This window comes from Ovis aries, chromosome 14, assembly GCF_016772045.2.
Source record: "Ovis aries strain OAR_USU_Benz2616 breed Rambouillet chromosome 14, ARS-UI_Ramb_v3.0, whole genome shotgun sequence".
Lineage (NCBI taxonomy): Eukaryota > Metazoa > Chordata > Mammalia > Artiodactyla > Bovidae > Ovis > Ovis aries.
This window is the reverse complement of record NC_056067.1, coordinates 63480649-63508259: the sequence shown is the minus strand read 5'-3', so window position 1 is coordinate 63508259 and position 27611 is coordinate 63480649. Positions and strand designations below refer to the sequence as shown.

At 46.5% G+C, this 27611-nt stretch overlaps 1 protein-coding gene across 4 annotated transcripts; it reads left to right on the top strand.

Moving 5' to 3' along the window:
- Nucleotides 1–1502: 1502 nt before the first annotated feature.
- LOC101104006 (putative killer cell immunoglobulin-like receptor like protein KIR3DP1) lies at nucleotides 1503–11631 on the top strand. Of its 4 annotated transcripts, none has more exons than XM_060398195.1 (7): nucleotides 1503–1726; nucleotides 2889–3167; nucleotides 4053–4352; nucleotides 5422–5721; nucleotides 6693–6743; nucleotides 7483–7641; nucleotides 10256–11631. In XM_060398195.1, the coding sequence occupies exons 1-6, from the start codon at nucleotides 1627–1629 to the stop codon at nucleotides 7623–7625; spliced, it is 1173 nt and encodes a 390-aa protein (XP_060254178.1). In that variant the 5' UTR covers nucleotides 1503–1626; the 3' UTR covers nucleotides 7626–7641; nucleotides 10256–11631. The 4 variants fall into 4 exon arrangements, with proteins under 4 accessions (XP_060254178.1, XP_060254177.1, XP_060254180.1 ...); XM_060398194.1 differs by having other exon boundaries at nucleotides 8236–11631; XM_060398197.1 differs by having other exon boundaries at nucleotides 1503–1548; nucleotides 7483–11631.
- The last annotated feature ends 15980 nt before the right edge of the window (nucleotides 11632–27611 follow it).

Genomic DNA, 27611 nt, shown 5'->3' with positions numbered 1-27611 from the left:
TTAGACTCTGTTGGAGAGGGCGAGGATGGGATGATTTGGGAGAATGGCATTAAAATAAATGAATTTATATTTTTAAAAATTTGTGGTTTAAATATCTGCAATGAAACACTGCATGGCAGTAAAAATACACAAACTGAAATGACAGAGAGTACAGATCAATTCTGAAACATGATATTAAGTAAATAAAAGGACATTTTAAGAAGGGTGGCTGTACTGTTACTCCATTGCATACATAATGATCAAGAGGAGACCAGATTTATTACTTAGGGAGCATCACTAATGTCAATGACCCCCACCCCCAGCACAACCATGTGGAATTACAGCCCTTACTGAGGTTCTTTCCTGTCTATGAACAACAGCTGAACTGGGTGTATGTCTGCCCTTGGAGTCCTGAAACAGCTGGGCCATTGTGTCCCAGTTTGGAGTTGATTATGTGGACACCCCCCTCACTCAAGCATGCTGGAGCTTGGAAGTATCTACTTGATATATTTTGTGTTCCTCTGAGAATCTAGGAAGCAAGGTGGTCCACCTTTTCAGGCAGAACAATTCCCCCTCCCAAAATAACACCACAGTAATCTTTACACACATTATCTTTGTGTACATGTGTGGTCCTTGGATTGGAAAGGGACAAAGAGAGATACACAGAGAATCAGCCACGAAATAATTTCAGATGACGAAGAGTCAGAGAAAGACAAATATCACATGATATCACTTATTTGTGACATCTAAGAAAATAAGCTTATTTACAAAACAGACTCACAGATGATGAACTTATGGTTACCAGGGGGGATAGTGTCAGGGGAAGGTTAGATTGGAAGTTTGGGATTGACATGTACACCCGGCTATATTTTAATGGATGACCAACAAGGACCTACTGTATAAAACAGAGAATTCTACTTAACATTCTGTAAATACCAAAGTGGGAAAAGAATTTGAAAAGCAGAAGATGCATGTATATGTGTAACTGAAACACTTTGCTGTACACCTGAAACTAACACAGTTAGTTCCTTGATTGCATATGTTACAATGGAAAATTTTTTCATATTTTCAAAGAGCCATAATATGCATGTCTGGTCCTCCATAAGAATGCAGAATCAAAGTCTCTATGAATGAGTCTTTAATTGGTAACCTGCACTGAGCCTGACATACCAGGTGGGAATATGTGGTTTGTCTTCTGTGAAGCGTTAAGGTGAATGAGATTTATCATGAGCTTGGGAAAAGCATCCTGCATGGTAGATACTGAAGCACAGTTACTACTTCCTAAAGGCAGCAAGATCTGTTCGAATCCTGTTATGCTTACAGTGTTTAGAGAAACAAAAAGTGACGATTGGGTCATGAGGCGTGCTCTGTGATGCGGCTCAGGTCAGACTTCCATCCCTGGTGTGAGAAGAGGCTGGCCATCTTCCCATGTGACATGAACCAGGCTGACTGTACCAACAACACTGACCGCTTCCGCATCCTGTGACTCTGTCAGCTTTGCTCATTTCTGCCTCCGGTCTCACAGAAGCAGAGCCATGTGCCCCACACTCCTCAGCCTCCTGAGTCTCGGTGAGTCCAGAAAGACACGGTTGGAGATGGTTATGGTGGAAATTAGGAGGTCTTCACACCACTGACCAGGTTCCCTGCATGAGGGTGCAAAGAGTGTGGGGTCCATCAGGACAAGCCATATCTGACGTGCTTTTCCTTCTAGGAATCTGTGTGAGTCTGAGGATCTGGGCAGCTGTGGGTGAGTCCTCCCTATCCCTTATTTCTCTGTTGAGCAGAGCAGTAGTGGTTGATCCAGGGGACAAAGGGGGACTGGGGTGAGACTCATGTCAGTACAGTGAGAGCCGCATGCCCTGTGGATCCCAGGTCCTCCTATTGGCCTTGATACTCATCTTCACTCTCCCCAGAGGTTAGCCCAGCTCTGGACTCTGGAACTGAAGCCACAGTATGAAGTCTGGGAGCTGGGAGCTAGGCCCAGTGAGTGCCATTTCTATCATGAGAGGGGAGCAAGAGGCTGCAGCCCACAGACCCTCCCCTACAAGCTGGCTCATGGCATCTCCAGCTGGCCCTTAACAACAGGATCTCCTGGATGCTGGCTGGACCTGAGCCCAGGGAAGGGTCTGCTCCTCAGGCAGGGCCACCTGGACCTTGTCACACATTTGATGTCGGTTAGCTAACAAAGGAGCCAGGTTCAAGCTTTATTTCCTTCTTTTCAGTCAAGTGGCTTTTTCACTTGTTACCTCTGTTACTGTTAGTTACTCAGTCATGTCTGAATTTTTGCGACTCCATGGACTGTAGGTCACCAGGCTCCTCTGTCCATGTAATTCTCCAGGCAAGAATACTGGACGGGGTTGCCATTTCCTTCTCCAGGGGATGTTCCCTACCTGGGGACTGAACCCTGCTCTCCTACATTGCAGGAAGTTTCTTTACCATTTGAGCTACAACAAATCCAACAGGGAAGCCCTCTCATTTCTTTTCCATGCATCAGTTTTTTGGTGGGGTTTCTTTTTCCTGCATCGTACAGCATGCAGAATCTCAGTTCCATGATTAGGGATTCAAGCCGGGCCCTTGGCAGAAAAATTGCTGAGTCCTAATGACTGGACCACCCTGGAATCTGGTGTTTTGTTTTGAGAGAGTTTCAATATTTTGTCAACCCAAGGAGTTATTCTTCTCCTGATAAGAATCGCTGCTGAGAATCATATTCTTAGACTCTCCATGATGTCTGTCCTGGGTTGACTATGTCTCTGTCTATCCCCCAGCCCAAGGTGTCCTTGAGTATCAGGGTGATACACTTTAGGGTTGGTGCCTTGGAAGAACTGAAGGGGAAGCACTCCAACAAGACCAGTGGGGAGAGGGGAATGTTCCTATTTTCTTCTCAAAACCTGTGACTCCTTCTCTCCTAGGTGAATATGACAAGCCCTCTTTGTCAGCCTGGCCACGCCCCATGGTTCCCTTAGGACAGACTGTGACTCTTCAGTGTCACTTCCATTCTCCACTGAAGAGATTCAGACTGTTCAAAACAGATGGGGCCAGTTTGACCGAGCTCCATGGAAATCTTTTCAACAACTTCACACTTGGCCCGGTGACCAGAGAACATGCCGGGTCCTACACATGTTCCGGATTCTCCAGGTCTCTCTTTGAATTTTCCAGACACAGTGACCCCCTGCAGATTGTGGTCACAGGTAGGAGGGGTCCAGCCCAGCCCGGGACAGCCTTCTATGCAGGCAGTCCCATCCTAGGTCCAAGTTCCTTATGAGGTTTAAGATTCAGTCAGGATTTCCAGTCAGGAAGGAACCAGGAAAGAGAACGAACTCTGAGAGCTTAAACTCAGGGTGTTGAATAGATGGGGTGCTCTGGCCAAGGAAGGAGGAGCCTCCCTAGGCATTAGTTAGACAGGATGCTGCCGCTGCCTGCCAGCAGGAAGGATGGGGAATGACCCTGATCCAGTACCTGCCACCCAGTAGGGAGTTGTAATCCAATATGAAGGAGCTGGAGCCCCAGGGAGGATTCCCTGGAAAGTCTCCAGAGGCATGTGGTGATGGTCACAGATGGGGAAATGTTCCCTTTTCTCTCCACCTCCTTTCCAATCTCCTGCCAGTCATCACCCACATTCTAGATGAGTGTGGGGAGCCAGGGAATGACATCGTCAGAACCACCCAGCTCCCCACCACACATATTAGGGACAGGATGAAGCTGAGAGCATGACAACCCACACCAGTATTCTCGCCTGGAGAATCCTATGGACAGAGGAGCCTGGCAGGCTATGGTTCATGGGGTTGCAGAGTTGGACAGGACTGAAGTGTCTGAGTATGCGTGCATGAAGCTGAGAGCAGATCCAACAGCTAGAGAGCTTAGAATAAACACAGAGGAGGCTGGAGGTCTTGAGCAAAGAGAAACAGAAAAGCATGAGCCCGAGCCCGAGAACAAGGCTAAAGAAAATGCAACAGAGCAGACAGGAAGGGCAGTTGGCTTTGCTGCTTCATGGGGAGGTTTTTCACCCCTTCAGATTTCAGGGGAAGTGCCAAGGTGGGGTGACTCACTGAAGCTCACAAGCTCTTTGCTCCTAGGTGTGTTCACAAAACCCTCCATCTCAGCCCACCCAGGCCCCCTCGTTCGTGCAGGAGAGAATGTGACCCTCCGCTGTCACTCATCGATGCTGCTTGACAAATTTATCCTGCACAGAAAAAGCAGCACAGGGCATTTCCAGAGACGCGGAGAGACGTTCACTGATGGGCATGCCCCAGCTGACTTCCCCACTGGCCCCATGACTTTGGCGAGTGTGGGCACCTACAGATGCTATGGGTCTCTCAGACACTCCCCCTATGAGTGGTCAGCCCCCAGCGACCCCGTGGACATCATCATCGCAGGTGAGTGTGACCAGACCAGTCCCTTCTGCTCTCTGTGTCACGGAAGGTCTGGCTTTCAGTCCAGCATCAGTACCAGGAGAGAATGACAGGCGTGCAGAGACACTCACAAACTCAGGAGAAGGAGCAAAGCAGAGGGAGAGGAGGTGTGAACATAGAAGGGAAAAGAGAACAGAGTCTCTGCCGCGTGCCAAGGGGAAGACACAGCTGAGGACAGAGCGAAGGAGCGAGAACGTGAAATGACGATCCACAGAGAAAAATGTACCAGAGCAAGGACGCGGGCAGTTCCCCGCTCAGGCAGCCACTGATGGGTGGTTAAGGGGTTGGTTTCCCGCTTTCATGTCAGAGCTCCCTTCCTCTGTCAGCAGCACACTGTGGTGCCAGACGCCCTGCAGTCCAGCTCCTGGGTGATCGAGATGGATGTTGACACCCTGTTGTTGCTCAGCCTCTTGGTTTAATGCATCCTTCTGCACGAAGAGGGGGGAGTGGTCCCTACCACCCTCCCACTGAGGAGTCCCTTCCAGCCCCTGGGGGTGGGCATAGCAGCCCTGAACACACGCTCAAGAAAGAGATGGTCTAAGATCGAATGAGATTCTGGCAATTTCCACTCCATAATCTCTTCTATTGTTTTAATGCCACGTTTTCTGATAGTCCCAGCAGTAGTTAGTAAGGTCCATTTATTTCAAGAGAACCGCACGTTTGATTTTTTACATTGATTTTTTATTTATGTTTGTTGAAGTCTGGTTGATTTAAGATGTTGTTAATTCCTGTTGTACAACAGAGTGATTCAGTTATTCATATACATATATACTCTTTTTTTAAAAAAGGACATTAAATGACAATCCATTTTAAAAATTATTAATTTGTTCAAGAGGATTTTAAACAATACCTCATATTCAGAGTTACTTCAGAAGCTTTCCCTGTGCCAGGTGTCCCTTGCTGTGGGCTTTCTCTCCTGGCGGCAGGCGGCCTTCTCACTGCAGTGCCTCTCTTGTTGCACACTTCCGGCTTTAATCCTCTATTTAGGACTCAAGTTACTTTGTGCTCTGAGATCAAGGTCTCTTCCTTCCAGGTCGGTCCAGGAAACCCTCTCTCTCAGCCCAGGGAGGCCCCGTGGTGAGGTCAGGAGAGAACGTGACCTTGGTCTGCAGCTCCGAGAGCGCCTTTGACCAGTTCCATCTGCTCAGGGAGGGGGAGGACCTTGGGCGCCCACTCGCTGAAGTGTGGGGCCCCCGCGGAGCACTCCAGGCAGAGTTCCCTCTGGGTCCTGGGACCCCAGCCCACAGCGGGGTCTACAGGTGCTACGGCTCCTTCACTCGCTCTCCCTATTCGTGGTCAGACTCCAGCGACCCACTGTTCCTGTCTGTCACAGGTGAGGAACCTCTTCCTGGCCCATGCCTTGTTGTTCCTTTTCAGTTGCTATGTTGTGTCCAACTCTTTGTGATCCTGTGGACTGCGGCATGATAGACTTCCCTGTCCTTCACTATCTCCTCCTCATGGATCACAGCCTTGTAGTGGTTAAGGGGCCTTCATACTTCAGTAAAGCTATGAGCCAGTCGTGCAGGGCCACCTAAGACAGATAGGTCATATGGAAGAGTCCTGACTAAAGGTGGTCCCCTGGAGGAGGAAATGGCAGCCCACTCCAGCATTCTTGCATTGAGAACTGATGAAGAGCCCCATGCTTTACATTATAGTAAATGAGATTGCACTGGGGAAATAGTCCATTTGGGTTTTTCCATAACATCTTACTGTATCGTGAGCTCTATCTCAAGGGCTCTGTGTTGGTGTCAGGGGAACCATAGCATTTCTGCAGAAATGGAGGCAGTGAGAAAAAGAGAGGAAGACAGATGGTAGATGGCATCTCAGCCCTCTTACACCTCCTGTATGGATGCTCCACAGCAGAGTCCTGTCTATCCAGGCAAATACAGAAAAGTGTCAGGGTAGACCCAGGAGGAGGAGAGGCTGGGCTGATTTGGGAAGATCAGAAATTGCCTTGGCTCCTTGCTGTTAGTGCTTTCCCAGAAGCAGCTCTGACATACAGGTGATTCCTAATTAAGAAGCACAGACACTATTTCCTGGAGCAGAGAGGATGTCTCCAGCTTATAGCTGTCTTTCACCACCAGGCACATCCTTCCCGCCTCCTTCCACCATCCCGTCTCCAGGATGGAGAGTGTACTCAGTGCATTCATGGGGAGGGACCGGAAGTGACCCCCTCTCCCATCAGTGCTCTGAGGGATGACAGAGTCGAGGACAGGCAGGAGGTCAACCTTCCAGAAAGAATAGTCCTCATTCAGTGGGTATGAGGAAGGTTACTCTTCACCCTTTCTGACTTTTCTCCCCTAGGATCCACTACAAGCACTTGCCCGTCAACCATGGATCCACAGACCACAGAAGGTAAGCAAGACGGTCTCCTGTCTCAGCAAATTCCTTAGAAGACAGAGGGTTCTTGTGTGAATGTTGGTTCTACCACCTCCCAGTTCTGTGACGTTGGGCTCCTCAAAGTCCCTGTCATGTCAATATTTGAGATCATGGTGTGTATTAGAACCAGAGGGGGCACTGAGTTTCTGATTCTCTGGGACTGGGAATTTCTGCATTGAACAAAGCGAGACAGAGTGACTTGACCCCATGCATGAGGGAGCTGCTCACCCTCCCTCCACGAGCATCTTTGGGGAAGGATGGGGGCAAGGGGAGGATTTTAGGGAGCACCTTCAGTATGTGCTATTCCTCCGCTAGTGTTTATGAACTAAACATCCCACAGTTCAGAAAGAGAAGTGTCATGTCTTCTTGAGGATTCCATTCCAGGCATATGTGGATGGAGTGGAAAATACTTGGAGGATTAAAGCAGTCCCATTCATGCAAAAGCACCATGCCTTTTCATATCGGCAGCAGAGAAAAACTGCATGGGAGCCTGGGGGACCTGGTTTCAGACCGCTGCTGGTCTTGCATGACCTCCTTACTCCATCCACTGCTAGCATCTCTCCTGGATGCTTTGGTGCCTCCTGGGAAGTGGAGACCATACTGATCAGGTTGAGAGCTGCTGACACACTTTGACACAGGATACAAGAACTCCTGTGTGTAGGGGCAGGGTGTATGCAATGGATAACCAGACCTTCTTCTGCTGGTTTGTTGGCAGAAGCATGGCTTCCTCAAGGCCACTCCAGCCAGCTGCACCTTCTCCTTAGGCTCTCCGTAGCCTTCATCTATACCAGCATCTTCCTCGCTGTTCTTGTCTGTCACTGGTTACCCACAAAGTATGAAGAGCCAAACTCTCACTGATGTTCTACCCACAATCGTAAGTCTGAAGGAGGGAAGCACAGCGTCATCTGACCCACGGGGAGGTGGGCTTATCGCAGAGAACGGCGTTTTCTCTTCCTGTAGGTTAAAAACTGATTTCCAGTGTTGTAATCCCTGAGGGAAAACTTCCAGAGGTGGAACCATGTTCTTTTTATGAAAATATGTGTAAATTTATTCTTAGCTGCATCAGGTCTCATCTGAAGCATTTGGGATCATCATTGTGGTGCTGGGGTGCAGTTCAAGGCTCCAGAGCTGGCAGGCTAGGCAGTTGCAGCATTGAGGATAGTTGCTTCAAGGCATGTGGGATCTCAGTTCTCCCTCCAGGGATAGAACCCACACTCTCTCAACTGGAAGGTTGGCTCTTAATCCCTGGGCCACCAGGGACATTCCAAGCCCTGTTCTTCCTTTCAACCACAGCCATCTGTTCTTCTCCTATTTATGAACTTGGGAATCTGCTGAGAGGCATTAGAGAATGGTCCATAACAGAAGATGTAGGATGGGCTCTGTGGGCTTGCATAGATTCCTGAGAGAATCTGTCAGTGGCTGGATTTATTTATGGGATGGTTTTTTTCTTTTTCTTTTTCTAACTTAGTGGAATAGACTGACTCAGCAACCTGGGCACACCCCTGCTTTTTTGGCTTTGATGTCCCCACCAAAGATATGGAGGTCTAGAAGAATCGTCCCCACCCCATGAGCCTTGAGTCTCTTCCATTCGCAGATGTTGCCATCACGGATGGAGAGCACAAGGAAGACAGAACAGTGAACGACGAGGTGGATCCTCCCAGCCAAACCCTTGTCATAGCCCGAGCCCCTCCAATGCCCCATGCTCCAGCCTTCGAAGATCACATCTCATTCCATGATTCACATCTCCTTCCTCTCAGCACCAATCAGTGAAGGATGTGATATTCGTCCACTTGAACCACAAGACCCTATCTGAGGGAGTGTTCACTCCCACTCCCCTGAGCCCCATGCACCTCTTCACTGAGACTAGTATGTAAGTCCATGCTGACCCTGACCTGGCCCCATTCTTTGAGCACACAGAGTTATAAATTGAAGAGCTGCATCTTTTTCTAAAGGGGTTCCTCCGTGGCACTCCTCCTCTTCCAAAGCAGCCCAGCAGCTCTGAAGATAAGAGTAGAGTCCAAGAATTATAGGATCGTCTTCAAAAATCCCGCCACCTCTTAGTAATCCCCTGGCTATTCTAGTACTCTATTTTAACTATGTAACGTTTAGGGAGAAGTTATTCTAATCAATTGCACATACAGGGTAGGTTACCATGACCATCTTGCTTTTTTGAAAATTCTAGAAAAGCATAAAAATTTGCAAGTGAGTCTTCAAATTATTCAGTTTAAAATAAAAGAAAGCCAATGAAAAAAAACCTCTGTTCAGTAATAGTTTACTAGAATTAACTTGTTTTCAAGACAGAAACCAACTTGTAGACTTAGAGAACAAACTTAGAGTTACAGAGGGGAAGGATGCGGGGAGAGATGGATTGGAAGTTTAAGATTGACACGTGCACACTGACATATTTAAAACAAATGCTTTCCATGAGACAATAATAAAAGCAATGCAAGTTGGCCAAAGAAAGATGAAGTATATTCTGTTTGAGATATCCACTGTGGTGCCACTTGCCACATGAGGCTGCGTGTCTGCATGCTAAGGCTATTCAGTCATGTGTGACTCTTTGTGACGCCATGGATGGTGTGTAGCTCGCTAGACTCCTCTGTGCATGGGATTCTCCAGGCAAGAATTCTGCAGTGGGTTGCCATTCCCATCTCGAGGGGATCTTCTTGATATAGGGATCAAAACTTCGTCTCTCATGTCTCTTGAATGGCAGGCGGATTCTTTACCACTGAGCCATCCGGGGAGGCCCATCATCATTTTCCCAGCCATGTGCCCTGAGGGTGCTGGGGTTTGAGGGGTAGAAACAGGACAACAAGATGCCCCTAGTCTGGATCCACACTGACTGATAAAGTACTCACCCAGCCACGTGTTACAGACAATGACTCACAAGTATATGAAGTAGAGCATCCGGTTCTTCAGTCACACCCACCACATTTCCAGTGCTCAGTAGCGTCATGTGGCCAGGTGCCATGGTGCTGGACAGAGCAGATGTTTATAACGTCCCGTCACCACAGAGAATTCTATTGGACATTCCATGCCAGATCCCTGAGGCCTGCAGAGAGATCACTTGCCCCAGGGAGGCTTTGCATGTGTTGTGCTCATCCATCAATATTTGCATGTTTTGTCTTTTTTGCCTCTTTTCACCAAAGCCAAGGATTTGAGAATCTTGTGCCTTTTAAGTTATCAACTGGTGGCACAATGTGGCTTGGCTCAACCAAGTGGAGGGCTGAGGAGGATAGCACCATGAGACCTCGGTGTGAACCGAGCTGGCAAGTAGGGTGAAGATCAAGCTTAACGGAGCTTTAGTTGCTCATTGAGCTCCTTTTGTGTGATGTCTCTCCCGGCTTAGAACTAAACTGCCCAAGAACTCTTTTACCAAGAAATGTCAGGATCACTTAAAGTGAAGACATTCTGGGGCTCCTGTGTTGCTACTGTCACTGTTTCCATTTTCCCCCTAATTATCCTTTTTTCTTTTTTTCATCCTTTAGGTACAGGGAGCAGATTTCATAATCTTTATTTTTCTGAATGTTCACAGTGTAGACACGAACCCCAGTTATTCTCATATATCTTCTTTTAAAAAAATATTAGAATATTAGCATTTGATGACTGCATTCTACAGAATCTGAATTCTTCACCCAACTACAGAAGATGGGTTTACTGGGTCATGAGTGTGTTTCTGCTGTGTGGCACCAATGCTTGGTACACAGTAGGTGCTCTGCAATAATTTACGAAGTGACCAAAGATGAGAAGTAAATTCCATATCAGAATGGCTGCTATCCAAAAATCTACAAGCAATAAATGCTGGAGAGTTGAGGAATAAATGGAACTCTCTTACACTGTTGGTGGGAATGCATTCTCGTACAGCCACTATGCAGAACAGCGTGGAGATTCCTTTAAAAACTGGCAATAGAACTGCCTTATGACCTAGCAATCCCACTGCTTGGCATACACACCAAGGAAACCAAAATTGAAAGAGACAAGTGTACCCCAGTGTTCATCACAGCACTGTTTATAATAGCCAGGACATGGAAGCAACCTAGATGTCCATCAGCAGATGAATGAATAAGAAAGCTGTGGTACAGATACACAATGGAGTATTACTCAGCCATTAAAAAGATACATTTGAATCAGTTCTAATGAGATGGATGAAACTGGAGCCTATTATAGAGAGTGAAGTAAGCCAGAAAGGAAAACACCAATACAGTATACTAACGCATATACATGGAATTTTAAAAGTCGATAATGATAACCCTGTATGCGAGACAGGAAGAGAGACCGAGATGTATAGAACAGTCTTTTCAACTCTGTGGGAGAGGGCAAGGGTGGGATGATTTGGGAGAATGGCATTGAAACATGTATAATATCATATAAGAAATGAATCGCCAGTCCAGGTTTGATGCATGATACAGGATGCTCGGGGCTGGTGCACTGGGATGACCAGAGGGATGGTATGGGGAGTGAGGTGGGAGGGGGGCTCAGGATGGGGAACATGTGTACACCCGTGGCGGATTCATGTTGCTGTATGGCAAAATCAATACAATATTGCAAAGTTGAAAAAATAATATTATGTTGGTTCCAGGTATTTAGAACTGAAATTTTTAAAAATACCATTTACAATAGCACCAAAAAATGAAATACCTAATTATACATCTAACATAATATGTACATATGTATGTCTAGAAGATGATGAAACAGTGTGGGAAAAAATCAAGTAAAATCTGAGTAAATGGAAAAAAAATAAAAACATCCAACACAATATTGTAAAGTAATTAACCTTCAACTAAAATAAATAAATTTACATTTAAAAATAAATTAAGAATTAAAATAAAAAGCTTTTTTTAATAAATAAAATTTCCAAAAAAAATAATTTATGAACTGACCAAAGACAAGAAGTAAATTCCATTTCTGGAAGGGACTGGGAAAATAAACTTACGAGTCTTAGTTGGAGCCAGACTGTCCAGGGCTGATTGAGGACGAGAACCTGGGTCTCACCCTCTAGAGTAGGCGGTCAGACTGGGCAGAAAAAGAAAGAACTGAGACCTCAGGTCTGGGCTGAGATGCCTCCAGAACTCTGCATGGAGACATTGGCGCCGGGTCCACAGAGGCACCGCTCCGCTCTGCAAGTCCACGGCCGTGGGAACCCTGAGGGTTGGCGGCAGCCTCCCAGGGACCACATCCTGTTTGTCCTCTAGGGCCCCGTGGTCTCCTCATCTGTACAGGGCAGGGGCGGGGGTGGCTGGGCGCTCAGAGCTGCAGACATGCCTTCCATCCTCTCTGAGCTTCTCCTCCTCGGCCAGATGTGCAGGGCAGGGAGGGGACGGCAGGAGGGCATGGGACGCCCACCCTGCCCCCAGTTCATGGGAACCACAGGGTTCCATCAGCAGTAGGGACCAGGGATCCTGATGGGGCGAGAATCAGCCCAAGCTTTTGGTGGCAAATCTCTCCCTTCCAGGGTTGAGTCTGGGCCAAGGGACCCTGAACCATGCAGGTGTGTTCTCCCAGGTCTCCTGGGACCCATATCTCACTTGAATCCCAGGAGCTTTGTGGGGGGCAAGGTCAGGACACTGGGATTCTAGAGTGATGCTGGTGAAACCTGCAAGGGTTCCTGAGCTGAGCTGGGGAGTGAGGGGTGGGGAAGTCCTGGGACTAAGCCTCTGACTTCCTTCCAGGGACCTTCCACAAACTCACCATCTGGGCTGAGACTCTTTTGGGCAGCTCAGGATGCCCATGTGAATACACAGTGTGCAGAGTTGGAATGTGAGAGTGAGCACACAGACCATCAGGGAGTATGCTGCAGTTGGCCTGCACTCTTTGGAGAAGGAAATGGCAATGCCTTCCAGTATTCTTGCCTGCAATATCCCATGAACATTGAAGCCTGCCAGCCTACAGTGCATAGGGTTGCAAAGAGTCAGAGACGACTGAGTGACTTCATCTTTTTTTCATCTTGCATATACATATTTTACTGAAGTGTAGTTGACTTACAATGTGTCAGGTGCACAGCATGGTGATTTTGAATTACACAAATATGCATACATTATTTTTCAGATTATTTTCCAGTTTAGGTTATTACAAGATATTGACTATGGCTCCCCATGCTATACAGTAAATCTTTGCTGCTTGTTGCATATTGTTTTTTAAAATTAGAAATCTAGCTTTGTATTCATACTTCTATTTATAAATTTATGGTATATTTTACATCAGTTATGCTGCACTGAGAGTGAAAGCATGAGGCCAAAATCCCACCATGTCCACATTAAAGTAAATGGAAAACAATGGCAATGTTAATTGTGGGAGGAGATATTGAATCGCATTATGTTACTGGTGGGCATTCCTGGTGACTCAGAGGATAAAGAATCTGCCTGCAATGCAGGAGACCTGAGTCAATCCCTCAGTTGGGAAGATCTCCTGGAGAAGGAAATGGCAACCCACCCCAGCATGCTTGCCTGGAGAACCCCCATGGACAGACGAGCCTGGCAGGTGGCAGCCCATGGGATCACAAAGAGTCAGACACGACTGAGGGACTAAACTATCTCAAGGCTCTGAACTTGAAAGAAATAACACTTTCTGATTCGTATAGAGATAAAAAGTGGCAGAACAGATAGAACCTTTTGTCTTGTCAGGGGCTTCTAGGGACATTATGAACAGGCCTGCATGGACAGCTTCAAGAGCAAAGGATTCCAGAATTAAAACATTTCCACAGTGGAGGGGACATACGTATAGCTATGGCTGATCCATGTTGATGCATGGCAGAAGCCATCACAGTATTGTAATTGTCCTAAAATTAAAGATAAATAAAGGGGAAAAAAGATTGCAACAGGACTTCCCTGTTGGTCCAGTCATTGGGAATCTGCCTGCCTATGTGGGGGACATGGGCCCGATCCCGGGAATGGGAAGATTCCACATGCCTCGGGGCAGTTAAGCCCATGGGCTACAAGCCCATGTGCCTAGAGCGGGTGCTCCACAACAAGAGAAGCCACGGGGATGAGAGACCCTGCTCCACAGCAAAGAGCAGCCCCCATCCCACACCTAGAGAAAGCCTGTGCACAGCGACAAAGAGCCAGCACAGACATTAACTAGTTAATTAAAACACTGCACCAACCAGCCACACCTCCTCCTCTTTTAGTGTGTGTATGTAAGTGTGAAAGTGTGAGTTCACACATGGGTATTTAATCTGTATTGTTCTCTCCTCTCCTTGGAAAATTCTTCCCCATGGGTTAGGGTTATTTTACATTCAGTAAACACTGTTTGACCATCCCACCCCTTCAAAAAGAGCTCATTTAACTCAGATAAGATGATTCTTTGGGCACGAGTTCACCATCTTGTTGGTCTGCTGGCTTTCCGAATAAGGTCACTATTCCTTGCCCAAAGACCTCATCATTCTGCCCAATGACCCAATGTGAGGTTGGACTTAAAGCACATTCATGAGACATTGGCAGAGGTGCCATTCATTTTAGACAAAATCCATAGATGTCACTCTCACAATTGGTACCTGTGGTTGAAAAGAAGAGACGCAGATGGCCAACAGGCATATGAAGAGATGCTTAACATTGCTAATTAGTAGAGAAAGGCAAATCGACACTGCAGTGAGGTACCACCTCATACCGATCAGAATGGCCATCATTAAACAGTTGACGAATAATAGATGCTGGAGAGGGTGTAGAGAAGAGGGAAACCCTCTGACACTGTTGGTGGGGTGTAAACTGGTGCAGCCACTGTGGAAAACAGCATGGAAGTTCCTCAAAAACCCAAACACAGAGTTTCCATATGATCCAACAATTCCTATCCTGAGCATATATCTGGAAAAAAACTATACCTTGAGAAGATTCATGCACCTCTATGTTCATAGCAGCACAACTTACAATATCCAAGACATGGAAACAACCTAAATGTTCATCGACAGATGAATGGATAAAGAAGATATTGTATGTGCCTATACACACACACACACTGGAATACTACTCAGACATTTTAAAAATGAAATTATGCCTTTTGCAGCAGCATGGATGGACCTGGAAATTAACATATTAAGTGAAGTAGACAGAAAGAGAAAGACAATTATCATGTGATATCACTCATATGTGGAATCTAAAAGGAATGTATCAAAGAAACAGGAACAGACTCACAGACATAGAGAACAGGCTTGTGGTTGCCAGGGGGGAGGGAAGGATTGGGAGTTTGGGATTAGCAGATGAAATCTATTTAGACATAAAATGGACAAACAATCAGGTCCTACAGTATGGCACAGGGACTTCTATTCAGTATCTTGCCATAAAACATAATGGAAAAGAATATATGTGTCAACCATAATTTTCTGTACAGCAGACATGAATTAACTTCAAAATTTTATCTTAACTTTTTAAAATGTGTGGTTTATCTATCTGCAATGAAATATTACATGGCAGTAAAATGCACAATGACACCATTGTGCAGTAATCTACAGTAAAATGCAGATGACAAAGCTCACCAGTCAGAAAACTAAGACCATGGCATCTTGTCCCAGCACTTCATGGCAAACCGATGGGGAAACAGTGGCAGACTTTATCTGGGGGCTCCAAAATCACTGCAGATGGTGACTGCAGCCACGAAATTAAAAGACGCTTACTCCTTGGAAGGAAAGTTATGACCAACCTAGATAGCATATTCAAAGGCAGAGACATTAATTTGCAAACAAAGGTCCGTCTAGTCAAAGCTATGGTTTTTCCAGTGGTCATGTATGGATGTGAGAGTTGGACTGAGAAGAAAGCGAGTGTTGAAGAATTGATGCTTTTGAACTGTGGTGTTGCAAAAGACTTTTGAGAGTCCCTTGGACTGCAACAAGATCCAACCAGTTCATCCTAAAGGAGCTCAGTCCTGGGTGTTCTTTGGAAGAAATGATGCTGAAGCTGAAACTCCAATACTTTGGCCACCTCATGTGAAGAGTTGACTCATTGGAAAAGACCCTAATGCTGGGAGGGATTGGGGGCTGGAGGAGAAGGGGATGACAGAGGATGAGATGGCTGGATGGCGTCACCGAATCGATGGACATGAGTCTGAGTGAACTCCAGGAGTTGGTGATGGACAGGGAGGCCTGGAGTGCTGGGATTCATGGGGTCGCAAAGAGTCGGACACGACTGAGCGACTGAACTGAACTGAACTGAACTGAAAATGCACAAACTGAAATGACAAAGAATACAGATCAATTCTGAAACATGATATTAGGAAAATAAAAAGTAATTTTAAGAAGGGTGACTGTACTGTTACTCCATTACATACATAATGATCAAGAGGAGACGAGATTTATTACTTACTGAGCATCACTAGTGTTAATGACTCACCCCCAGGAAAATGGTGTGGAATCACTGCCCTTACTGAGGTTCTTTCCTGTCTATGAACAACAGCTGACCTGGGTGTATGTCTGCCCTTGGAGTCCTGAAACAGCTGGGCTACTTTGTCCCAGTTTGGAGTTGATTGTTCTGGACAGCCCTCTCACTCAAGCATTCTGGACTTTGGAAGTCTCTAGCTTGCACATTTTTATGTAGTAAGCAAGGTTGTCCGCCTTTTCTAGCAAAACAATTTCCTTCTCCCCAAAACCCCCCACAATCATCTTACACACATTTTTTGGTGTACATGTGTGGTCCTTGGATTGGAAAGGGAAAAGAGAGACAGAGAGTGTGTGTGTGCAGTTTCCACTCATAGTCAGGAAATAGTTTCAGATAAAGAAGTAGAGTCAGGGGAAGACAAATATCACATGATATTGCTTATTTGTGACATCTTAAAAATGAACTTAGTTACAAAACAGACACACAGAGAATGATCTTACGGTTACTGGTGGGGGGGATGGTGGCTGGGGGCAGGGATAGATTGGCAGCTTGGGTTCGACATATATGCATGGCTATATTTAAAATGGATGACCAACAAGGACCTACTGTACAGCATAGGGAACTCTGCTTAATATTCTGTAACTGCCTAAGTGGAAAAAGAATTTGAAAAGCAATAGATGAATATATAACTGAATCACCTTGTAGTATACCTGAAGCTAACACAGTCCCTTAATAACATATACATCACTATAGAACTTTTTAATTTACTAAAAGCCATAATATGCATATCTCCTTCTCTTATAAAAACGCAGAATCAAAGTCTCTATTAATGAGTCTTTAATTGGCAACCTGCACTGAGCCTGGCATACGAGGTGGGAACATGTGGTTTCTCTCCTGCGAAGAGTTAAGGTGAATGAGATTTATCATGAGCTTGGGAAAAGCATCCTGCATGGTATACACTGAATCACCATTTCTACTTCCTAAAGGCAGCAAGACTTGCTCAAATTCTCCTATGTTTATAGTGTTTAGGGAAACAAAAAGTGATGCTCAGGTTATGAGGCGTGCTCTGTGATGAGGCTCAGGTCAGACTTCCATCCCTGGCGTGAGAAGAGGCTGGGTGTCTTCCCATGTGACATGAGCCAGGCTGACTGTACCAACAACACGGCCCACCTTCCGCATCCTGTGACCCAGTCAGCTTTGCTCAGCTCTGCCTCCTGTCTCACAGAAGCAGAGCAATGTGCCCCCACACTCCTCAGCCTCCTGAGTCTCGGTGAGTCCGGAAAGACACGGTTGGAGAGGGTTATGGTGGAAATCGGGGGGTCCTCACACCACTGCCCAGGCTCCCTGCATGAGGGTGCAAGCAGCATGGGGTCCATCTGGACAAGCCATCTCTGACGGGGTTTTCCTTCTAGGGTTCTCTGGGTCTGGGCAGTTGTGGGTGAGTCCTCCCCATCCCTTATTTCTCTGTTGAGCAGAGCAGTTGGGGCTGATGCAGAGGACACTGGGGGCCGGGGTGAGACCGTGTCAGTACAGTGAGAGCTCCGTGCCCTGTGGATCCCAGGTCCTCCTATTGGCCTTGCACTCATCTTCACTCTCCCCAGAGGTTAGCCCAGCTCTGGACTCTGGATCTGAAGGGACATTCCAAATCCTCAAGAAGGGTGCTAGGACCATTGAGTGCCATTTCTATCATGAGAGGGGAGCAAGAGGCTGCACGCTGCAGACCCCTCTCCAACAAGGTGGCTTGTGGCATCTCCAACTGTGCCTTAACAACAGGATCTGCAGGAGTGCCCGCTAGACCTGACCCCAGGGAAGGGGCTGGCCACCAGGCAGGGCCACCTGGGCCTTGTCACAGATTAGATGCAGTTTAGCTAACAAAGGAGCGAGGGTCAAGGTTTACTTCCTTCTTTGCAGGCAAGTGGCTTTCTCACTGCTTAGTTGTGTTAGTGTTAGTCGCTCTGTGGATTCTGACTCTCTGCGACCCCACGGACTGTAGCTCACCAGGCTCCGCTATGCATGGGATTCTCCAGTCAGGAATACTATAGGTGGTTGCCATTTCCTTGCCCAGGTGATCTTGCCAGCTCAGGGATTGTACCCTGCTCTCCATTGCAGCAAGATTCTTTACCATTTTGAGCTACAAGAAATGCAACACGGAAGTCCTTTCACTTCTTTTCCAGGCATCAGTTTTTCTGTGGTGTTTTCTTTTGGCTGCATCGTGCAGCTTGCACGATCTTAGTTCCCTCATCAGGGATCAACCCGGGCCCTTGGCAGAGAAAGTGCTGAGTCCTAACCACTGGACCAACAGGGAATCCCCAGTGTTCTGTGTTTTGAGAGAAAGTTTTTCAACATTTTCTCAACCCAAGGAGTGATAAGAATCACTTCTGAGAATCATATGCTTAGAATCTCCATGATGTCCATCCTGGGTTAACTGTGTCTCTGTCTGTCCCCAAGTCCCAGGAGCCCTTGTGCATCAGGGTGATGCACTTTATGGGAGGAGAGTTGGAAGAATTGAAGGGGAAGTGCCCATGGGGGCAGTGGGGAGAGGAGACTGTTCCTATTTTCCTCTCAAAGCCTCTGCCTCCTTCTCTGCTAGGTGAATATGACAGGCTCTCTTTGTCAGCCTGGCCAAGACCCATGGTTAACTTAGGACAGACTTTGACTCTTCGGTGTCACTCTGGTCCTCCATTTGTGATATTCAGACTGTTCAAAGGAGTTGGGACCAGTTTGCCCGAGCTCCAGGGATATCATTTCAATACCTTCACCCTTGGCCCAGTGACCAGAGAACATGTCCGGTCCTACATGTGTTCTGGATTCTACAGGTCTCTCTCTGTGTGGTCCAATGTCAGTGACCCCCTGCAGATAGTGGTCACAGGTAGGAGGGGTCCAGCCCAGCCCGGGACACCCATGTCTGCAGGCAATCCTACCATAGGTCCACCTGGCAGTGCAGCCAAAGACGTCCTCAGGATTCCCAGCCAGGACCAAACCACGGAAAGAGAACAGACTGAGAGTTTAAACTCAGGATGTTGAACAGAGGAAGGTGTTCTCCTGGCACAGGAAGGAGGAGCCTCCCTAGGCATTAATTAGACAGGATGCTGCCACTGCCTGCCAGCTGGGAGGCCAAGGTGAGACCCCGATCTAGCACCTGCCACCCAGTAGGGAGCTGTAATCCCATATGAAGGAGCTGGGGTCTCAGTTAAGACCAAGTCAACCTGAGAATTTCTCCAGAGGCATGAGGTGGGGGTCACAGATGGGAAATGTTCCCTTTCTTCTCCACCTCCTTCCCAATCTCATGCCCGTCATCACCCATGTTTTAGGAGATATGTGTGAAGGGAGCCAGGGTATGAATCCTCAGAACCACCCAGCCCCTGAAATGCATATTAGGGATGGGATGGAGCTGAGAGCATGGCAAACCACGCCAGTGTTCTCACCTAGGAGAATCCCATAGACAGAAGAGCATGGCAAGCTACAGTCCATGGGGCCCCACAGAGTCAGACACAACTGAAGTGATTGAGTATGTATGCATGAAGCTTAGAGCAGACCCAACCGCTAAAGAGCTTAGAATAAACACGGAGGAGGCTGGAGGTCTTGAGCAAAGAGAAACAGAAAAGCATGAGCCAGAGCCCAAGAACAAGGCTAAAGAAAATGCAACAGAACAGACAGGAAGGGTAGTTGGCTTTGATGGTTCACAGACATTTTTCACACCTTCAGATGTCAAGAATAGCACCGAGGCGAGGTGACTCACTGAAGCTCACAACCTCTTTGCTCCTAGCTGTGTTCACAAAACCCGCTATCTCAGCACACCCAGGCCCACACGTGCGGTCGGGAGAGAATGTGACCCTCCACTATCACTCACTGCTGCTACTTGACAAATTTATCCTGCACAAAAAAAGCAGAACAGGGCATTTCTAGAGATGTGGAGAGACGTTCCCTGCTGGGCATCCCCAGCTGACTTCTTCATTGGCCCCATGACTGCGGGTAGTGCAGGCACCTACAGATGCTACGGCTCTCTCGGACACTGCCCTTATGAGTGGTCAGCCCCCAGCGACCCTGTGGGCATCATCATCACAGGTGAGTGTGGCCAGACCAGTCCCTTCAGCTCTCTCTGTCAGAGATGGCCTGGTGTCCAGTCCAGCATCAGTACCAGGAGAGAATGACAGGCATGCAGAGACACTCACAAACTCAGGAGAGGGAGCAAACCAGAGAGAGAGGAGGTGTGAACACGGAAGGGTAAGAGAACAGAGTCCCTGCCGTGTGCTAAGGGGAAGACACAGCCGGTGACAGAGGGAAGGAGCAAGAATGTGAAAGAACGACCAACGGAGAAAAATGTACCAGAGCAGGGATGCGGGCAGTTCCCCGCTCAGGCAGCCAACGATGGCTGGTTAAGGGGTTCGTTTCCTGATTTCATGTCAGAGCTCCCTTCCTCTGTCAGCAGCACATGTAGTACCAGACACCCTGCATCCGGCCCCTGGGTGATGGAGATGGAGGTCGACACCCTGACGTTGCTCAGTCTCGTGGTTTAACAGGTCCTTCTGCACAAAGAGGGGGGAGTGGTCCCTCCAACCATCACCGCTAAAGAGTCCCTTCCAGCCCCTGGGGGGTGGGCAGGGCAGCGCTGAACATGCCCTCAAGAATGAGGTGGTCAAAGATCCTGTGAGATTCTGGCAATTTCCACTCCATAATGTCTGCTTCTGGGTCAATGCCATGTTCTCTGATGGTCCCAGCAGTAGCTAGTACGTTCCATTTTTCACAACAACCCCACATCTCGTTGATTTTTAAAGTATATTTTTTTCTTATTTATGTTGTTGAAGACTAGTTGATTTTTACTGTTGCTAATTGCTGCTGTACATTAGAGTGTTTCAGTTGTTCCTATACATATAAGCAAGGTGAAAAGACAGCCTTCAGAATGGGAGAAAATAATAGAAAATGAAGCAACTGACAAACAACTAATCTCAAAAATATACAAGCAACTCATGCATCTCAGTTCCAAAAAAATAAATGACCCAATCAAAAAATGGGCCAAAGAACTAAATAGATATTTCTCTAAAGAAGACATACAGATGGCTTGAACTGTGGTGTTGGAGAAGACTCTTGAGAGTCCCTTGGACTGCAAGGAGATCCAACCAGTCCATTCTGAAGGAGATCAGCCCTGGGATTTCTTTGGAAGCAATGATGCTGCAGCTGAAACTCCAATACTTTGGCCACCTCATGCGAAGAGTTGACTCATTGGGAAAGACTTTGATGCTAGGAGGGATTGAGGGCAGGAGGAGAAGGGGAAGACCAAGGATGAGATGGCTGGATGGCATCACTAACTCGATGGATATGAGTTTGAGTGAACTCCAGGAGCTGGTGATGGACAGGGAGGCCTGCGTGCTGCTATTCATGGGGTTGCAAAGAGTCAGACACACTGAGCGACTGAACTGAACTGAACGCATATACATGGAATTTAGAAAGATGGTAATGGTAACCCTGTATGCGAGACAGCAAGAGAGACACAGATGTACAGAACAGTCTTTTGGACTCTGTGGGAGAGGGCGAGGGTGGGATGACTTAGGAGAATGGCATTGGAACATGTATAATATCATATAAGTAATGAATCGCCAGTCCAGGTGTGATGCATGATACGGATGCTCGGGGCTGGTGCACTGGGATGACCAGAGGGATGGTATGGGGAGGGAGGTGTGAGAGGGGTGCTCAGGATGGGGAACATGTGTACACCCGTGGCAGATTCATGTTGATGTATGACAAAACCAATACAACATTGTAAAGTTGAAAAAAAATATTATGTTGGTTCCAGGTATTTAGAACTGAAATTTTTAAAAATACCATTTACAATAGCACCAAAAAATGAAATACCTAATTATACATCTAACACAATGTGTACATATCTATGTCTAGAAGATGATGAAACAGTGTGGGAAAAAATTAAATAAACTCTAAGTAAATGGACAAAACAATCCCATACAATACTGCAAAGCAATTAACCTCCAATTAAAATTAAAAATTTACATTTAAAAAATAAATTAAAAATTAAAATAAAAAATTTTAATAAAATTTCCAAAATAAATAACAATTTATGAACTGACCAAAGACGAGAAGTAAATTCCATTTCTGGAGGGGACTGGGAGAATAAAATTATGAGTCCTAGTTGGAACCAGACTGTCCAGGGCTGATTGAGGACGAGAACCTGGGTCTCACCCTCTAGAGTAGGCGATCAGACTGGGCAGAAACAGAAAGAGCTGAGACCTCAGGTCTGGGCTGAGATGCCTCCTGAGCCCTGCATGGAGACATCGGCGCTGGGTCCAAGGAGGGGCCTCCCCCTGCTGCGAGTCCATGGCCGTGGGAACCCCGAGGGGCTGCGATACACCCCAGGAACCACATCCTGTTTGTCCTCTAGGGCCCCGTGGTCTCCTCATTTGTACAGGGCAGGGCCAGGTGCGGCTGCGCGCTCAGAGCTGCAGACATGCCTTCCATCCTCTCTGAGCTTCTCCTCCTCGGCCAGATGTGCAGGGCATGAGGGGACGGCAGGAGGGCACGGGATGCCCACCCTGCCCCCAGCTCACGAGAACCACAGGGCTCGGGCAGCTGGAGGGACCAGGGATCCTGATGGAGAGTATTCAGTATTCAGCCCAAGCTTTAAATGGCAACTCTCTCACTTCCAGGGCTGAGTCTGGGCCAAGGGACCCTGAACGATGCAGGTGTGTTCGCCCGGGTCTCCTGGGACCCATAGCTCACTTGAGTCCCTGGAACTTGGTTGGGGGCAAGGTCGGGACACTGGGATTCTGGTGTGATGCTGGGGAAACCTGGAAGGGTTCCTGAGCTGAGCTGGGGAGTGAGGGGTGGGGAAGTCCTGGGACTCAGCCTCTGACTTCCTTCCCAGGACCTTCCACAAACTCACCATCTGGGCTGAGACTCTTCTGGGCAGCTCAGGGTGCCCATGTGCATACACCTTATGCAGAGTTGGAATGTGAGAGTGAGCACACAGACCATCAGGGAGTATGCTGCAGTTGGCCTGCACTATTTGCTGAAGGAAATGGTGATGCCTTCCAGTATTCTTGCCTGCAATATCCCATGAACATTGAAGCCTGCCAGCCTACAGTGCATAGGGTTGCAAAGAGTCAGAGACGACAGAGTGACTTCAATTTTCTTCATCTTATTTTAAAAATTGTTTGTTTTACATATTCTATTTTAATCTCATCACATACATAGTTTATTGAAGTGTAGTTGACTTACAATGTTTCAGCTGCGCAGCATGGTGATTTTCAATTACACAAATATGCATACATTAGTTTTCAGATTATTTTCCAGTTTAGGTTACTACAAGATATTGACTACAGTTCCCCGTGCTATAGAATAAATCTTTGCTGCTTGTTGCATATCTTTTTTTAAAATTAGAAATCTAGCATTGTATTCATACCTCTATTTTTTAATTTACGGTGTATTCCACGTCAGTTATGCTGCACTGAGAGTGAAAGCATGATGCCCAATCCCACCATGTCCACATTACAGTAAATGGAAAACAATGGCAATGGTAATTGATGGAGGAGATATTGAATCGCATTATGTTACTGGTGGGCATTCCTGGTGACTCAGAGGATAAAGAATCTGCCTGCAACGCAGGAGACCTGAGTCAATCCCTCAGTTGGGAAGATCTCGTGGAGAAGGAAATCGCAACCCACCCCAGCATTCTTGCCTGGAGAACCCCCATGGACAGAGGAGCCTGGCAGGTCCCCATGGGATCACAAAGAGTCAGACACGACTGAGGGACTAAACTATTCTCCAAGCTCTGAATTGAAAGGTATAACACTTTCCCATTCGTAGAGAGATAAAAAGTGGCAGAACAGACAGAACCTTTTGTCTTGTCAGGGGCTTAAAGGGACATTATGAACAGGCCTGCATGGACAGCTTCAGGAACAAAGGATTGCAGAATTAAAGGATTTCCAAGTGGAGGGGATGTAAGTATAGCTATGGCTGGTCCATGTTGATGTGTGGCAGAAGCCATCAGTGTACTGAAATTGTCCTCAAATTAAAAATAAGTAAATTAAGGGGAATAAAGCTTGCTACAGGACTTACCTGTTGGTCCAGTCATTGGGAATCTGCCTGCCCATGTGGGGGACATGGGCCCTGTCCCGGGAATGGGAAGATTCCACGTGCCTCGGGGCAGTTAAGCCCGTGGGCCACAAGCTCATGTGCCTAGAGCGGGTGCTCCACAACAAGAGAAGCCATGGCGATGAGAGACCCTGCTCCACAGCAAAGAGCAGCCGCCTTCCCACACCTAGAGAAAGCCTGTGCAGAGCGAGGAAGAGCCAGCACAGACATTAACGGTTAATTAAAACACTGCAACAACCAGCCACACCCCCTCCTCTTTTAGTGTGTGGGTGTAAGTGTGAAAGTGTGAGTTCACACATGGGTATTTAATCTGTATTGTTCTCTCTTCTCCTTGGAATTTTCTTCCCCATGGGCTAGGGTTATTTTACATTCAGCAAACAGTGACTATCCCTCTCACTCCCCTAAAAGCCCATCTAACTCAAATAAGATGATTCTTTGGGGCAAAAGTTCTCTATCTCGTTGGTCTGCTGGCTTTCCAAATAAAGTCACTATTCCTCTCCTGAAGACCTCATCACTCTGTCCCTTGACAAACAATGTGAGGTTGGACTCAGAGCACATTCATGAGTCTTTAGCAGAGGTGTCATTCATTTTAGACAAAATCCATAGACGTCAGTCTCACAGCTGATATCTGTGGTTTAAAACAAGATATGCAGATGGCCAACAGGCTTATGAAAAGATGCTCGGCATTGCTACTTAGTAGAAAAAGGCAAATCAACACTGCAAGGAGGTACCACCTCAGACCGATCCGAATGGCCATCATTAGACAGTTGATAAATAACAGGCTGGAGAGGGTGTGGAGAAGAGGGAAACCCTCTTACACTGTTAGGGGCACACAAGCTGGTGCAGCCACTGTGGAAAACAGCAGGGCAGTTCCCCAAAATAAGTAAAAACAGAGTTTCCATATGATCTAACAATTCCAATCCTGAGCGTATACCTGGAAAAATAATTTACCTTGAAATGATTGATGCACCGCTATGTTCATAGCAGCAAAACTTACAATAGCCAAGACATGGGAACAGCCTAATTGTCCATCGAGAGATGAATGGATAAAGAAGATGTATATGCTTATACGCACAGAGAATGAACACCACTCAGACATTTAAAACATGAAATCATGCCATTTGCAGGAGCATGGATGGACCTGGAGATTAACATGTTAATGGAAGGAGACAGAAAGAGAAGGACAATTTTCATGTGATATCACCCGTATGTGGAATCTAAAAGGAACAGATCAATGAAACAGGAAGAGACTCACAAACATACAGAACACGCTTGTGTTTGCCAAGGAGGGATGTCTGGAGGTTTGGGATGAGCAGATGAAATCTATTTATACCTAGAATGGATAAAGAATGAGGTCCTACAGTATGGCACAGGGAATTCTATTCAGTATCTTGCCATAAATCATAATGGAAAAGAATATACATGTCGAGCGGAATCAGTGTGCTGTACAGCATAAATGAGCTATACCTCAATAATGTTTTTAATTTTTAAAAATTTGTGGTACATATACACAATGGAGTATTACTCAGCCTTTAAAAAGAATACATTTGAATCAGTTCTGTTGAGATGGATGAAACTGGAGCTGATTATGCAGAGTGAAGTAAGCCGGAAAGAAAAACATCAATACAGTATACTAACACATATATATGGAATTTAGAAAGATGGCAGTGATGACCCTGTATGCAAGACAGCACAAAAGACACAGATGTGTATAGCGGACTTTGGGACTCAGAGGGAGAGGGAGAGGGTTGGAGGATTTGAGAGAATGGCATTGAAACATGTATACTATCATGTAAGAATCGAATCACCAATCTATATCTGATGCAGGATACAGCATGCTTGGGGCTGGTGCATGGGGATGACCCAGAGGGATGTTGTGGGGAGGGAGGTATGAGGGGGGTTCATGTGTGGGATCGCATGTACACCCATGGTGGATTCATGTCAATCTATGGCGAAACCAACACAGTATTGTAAAGTAAAATAAAGTAAAAATAAATATTAAAAAAAATTTGTGGTTTAAATATCTGCAATGAAACATTATATGGCAGTAAAAATGCACGAACTGAAATTACAATACAGATCAATTCTGAAACATGATATTAAGTAAATAAAAGGACATTTTAAGACGGGTGGCTGTCCTGTTACCCCATTACATACTTAATGTTCAAGAGGAGACCAGATTTATAACTTAGGGAGCATGACTAATGTTAATGACCCCCACCCCCAGCACAATGGTGTGGAATTACAGCCCTTACTGAGGTTCGTTCCTGTCTATGAAGAACAGCTGAACTGGGTATGTGTCTGCCTTTGACCTCCTGAAACAGCTGAGCTATTTTGTCCCAGTTTGGAGTTGATTGTTGCGGACACGCCCCTCACTCAAGCATTCTGGAGCTGGGAAGTCTCTACTTGACATATTTTGTGTTCATCTGAGAATCCCAGGGATGGGGGAGCCTGCTGGGCTGCCGTCTATTGGGTTGCACAGAGTCGGACACAACTGAAGCCACTTAGCAGCAGCAGCAGTAGAGTATCTAGGAAGCAAGGTGGTCCACTTTTTCAGGCAGAACAAATCCCCCTCCCAAAAAAACACCACAGTCACCTTTACACACATTATCTCTGTGTACATGTGTGGTCCTTGGATTGGAAAGGGAGAAAGAGAGAGAGACAGAGAGTGTTGTGTCTGCAAAGTTTCCACTCACAGTCATGAAATAATTTCAGAAGAAGAAGAGTCAGAGAAAGACAAATATCACATGATATTGCTTATTTGTGACATTGAAGAAAATGAACTTATTTACAAAACAGACTCACAGAGAATGAACTTACGGTTACCAGGAGGGAAATGTCAGGGGGAGGTTATATTGTAAGTTTGGTACTGACATATACACAAGGCTATATTAAGAATGCATGACCACAAGGACCTAGTGTATAAAACAGAGAATTCTACCTAATATTCTATAACTACCTAAGTGGGAAAAGAATTTGAAAAGCAGCAGATGCATGTATATGTGTAACTGAGTCACTTTGCTGTACACCTGAAACTAACACAGTTAGCTCCTTAATCACATATATTACAATGCAGAATTTTTTCATATTTTCAAAGAGCCATAATACGCATGTCTGGTCCTCTCATAAGAATGCAGAATCAAAGTCTCTATTAATGAGTCTTTAATTGGCAACCTGCACTGAGCCTGACATACCAGGTGGGAACATGTGGTTTCTCTTCTGTGAAGAGTTAAGGTGAATGAGATTTATCATGAGCTTGGGAAAAGCATCCTGCATGGTATATACTGAAGCAGAGTTACTACTTCCTAAAGGCAGCAAGATCTGTTCGAATCCTCTTAGGTTTACGGTGTTGAGGGAAACAAAAAGGGATGATTGGGTCATGAGGGATGCTCCGTAATGCGGCTCAGGTCAGACTTCCATCCCTGGCTTTGAGAAGAGGCTG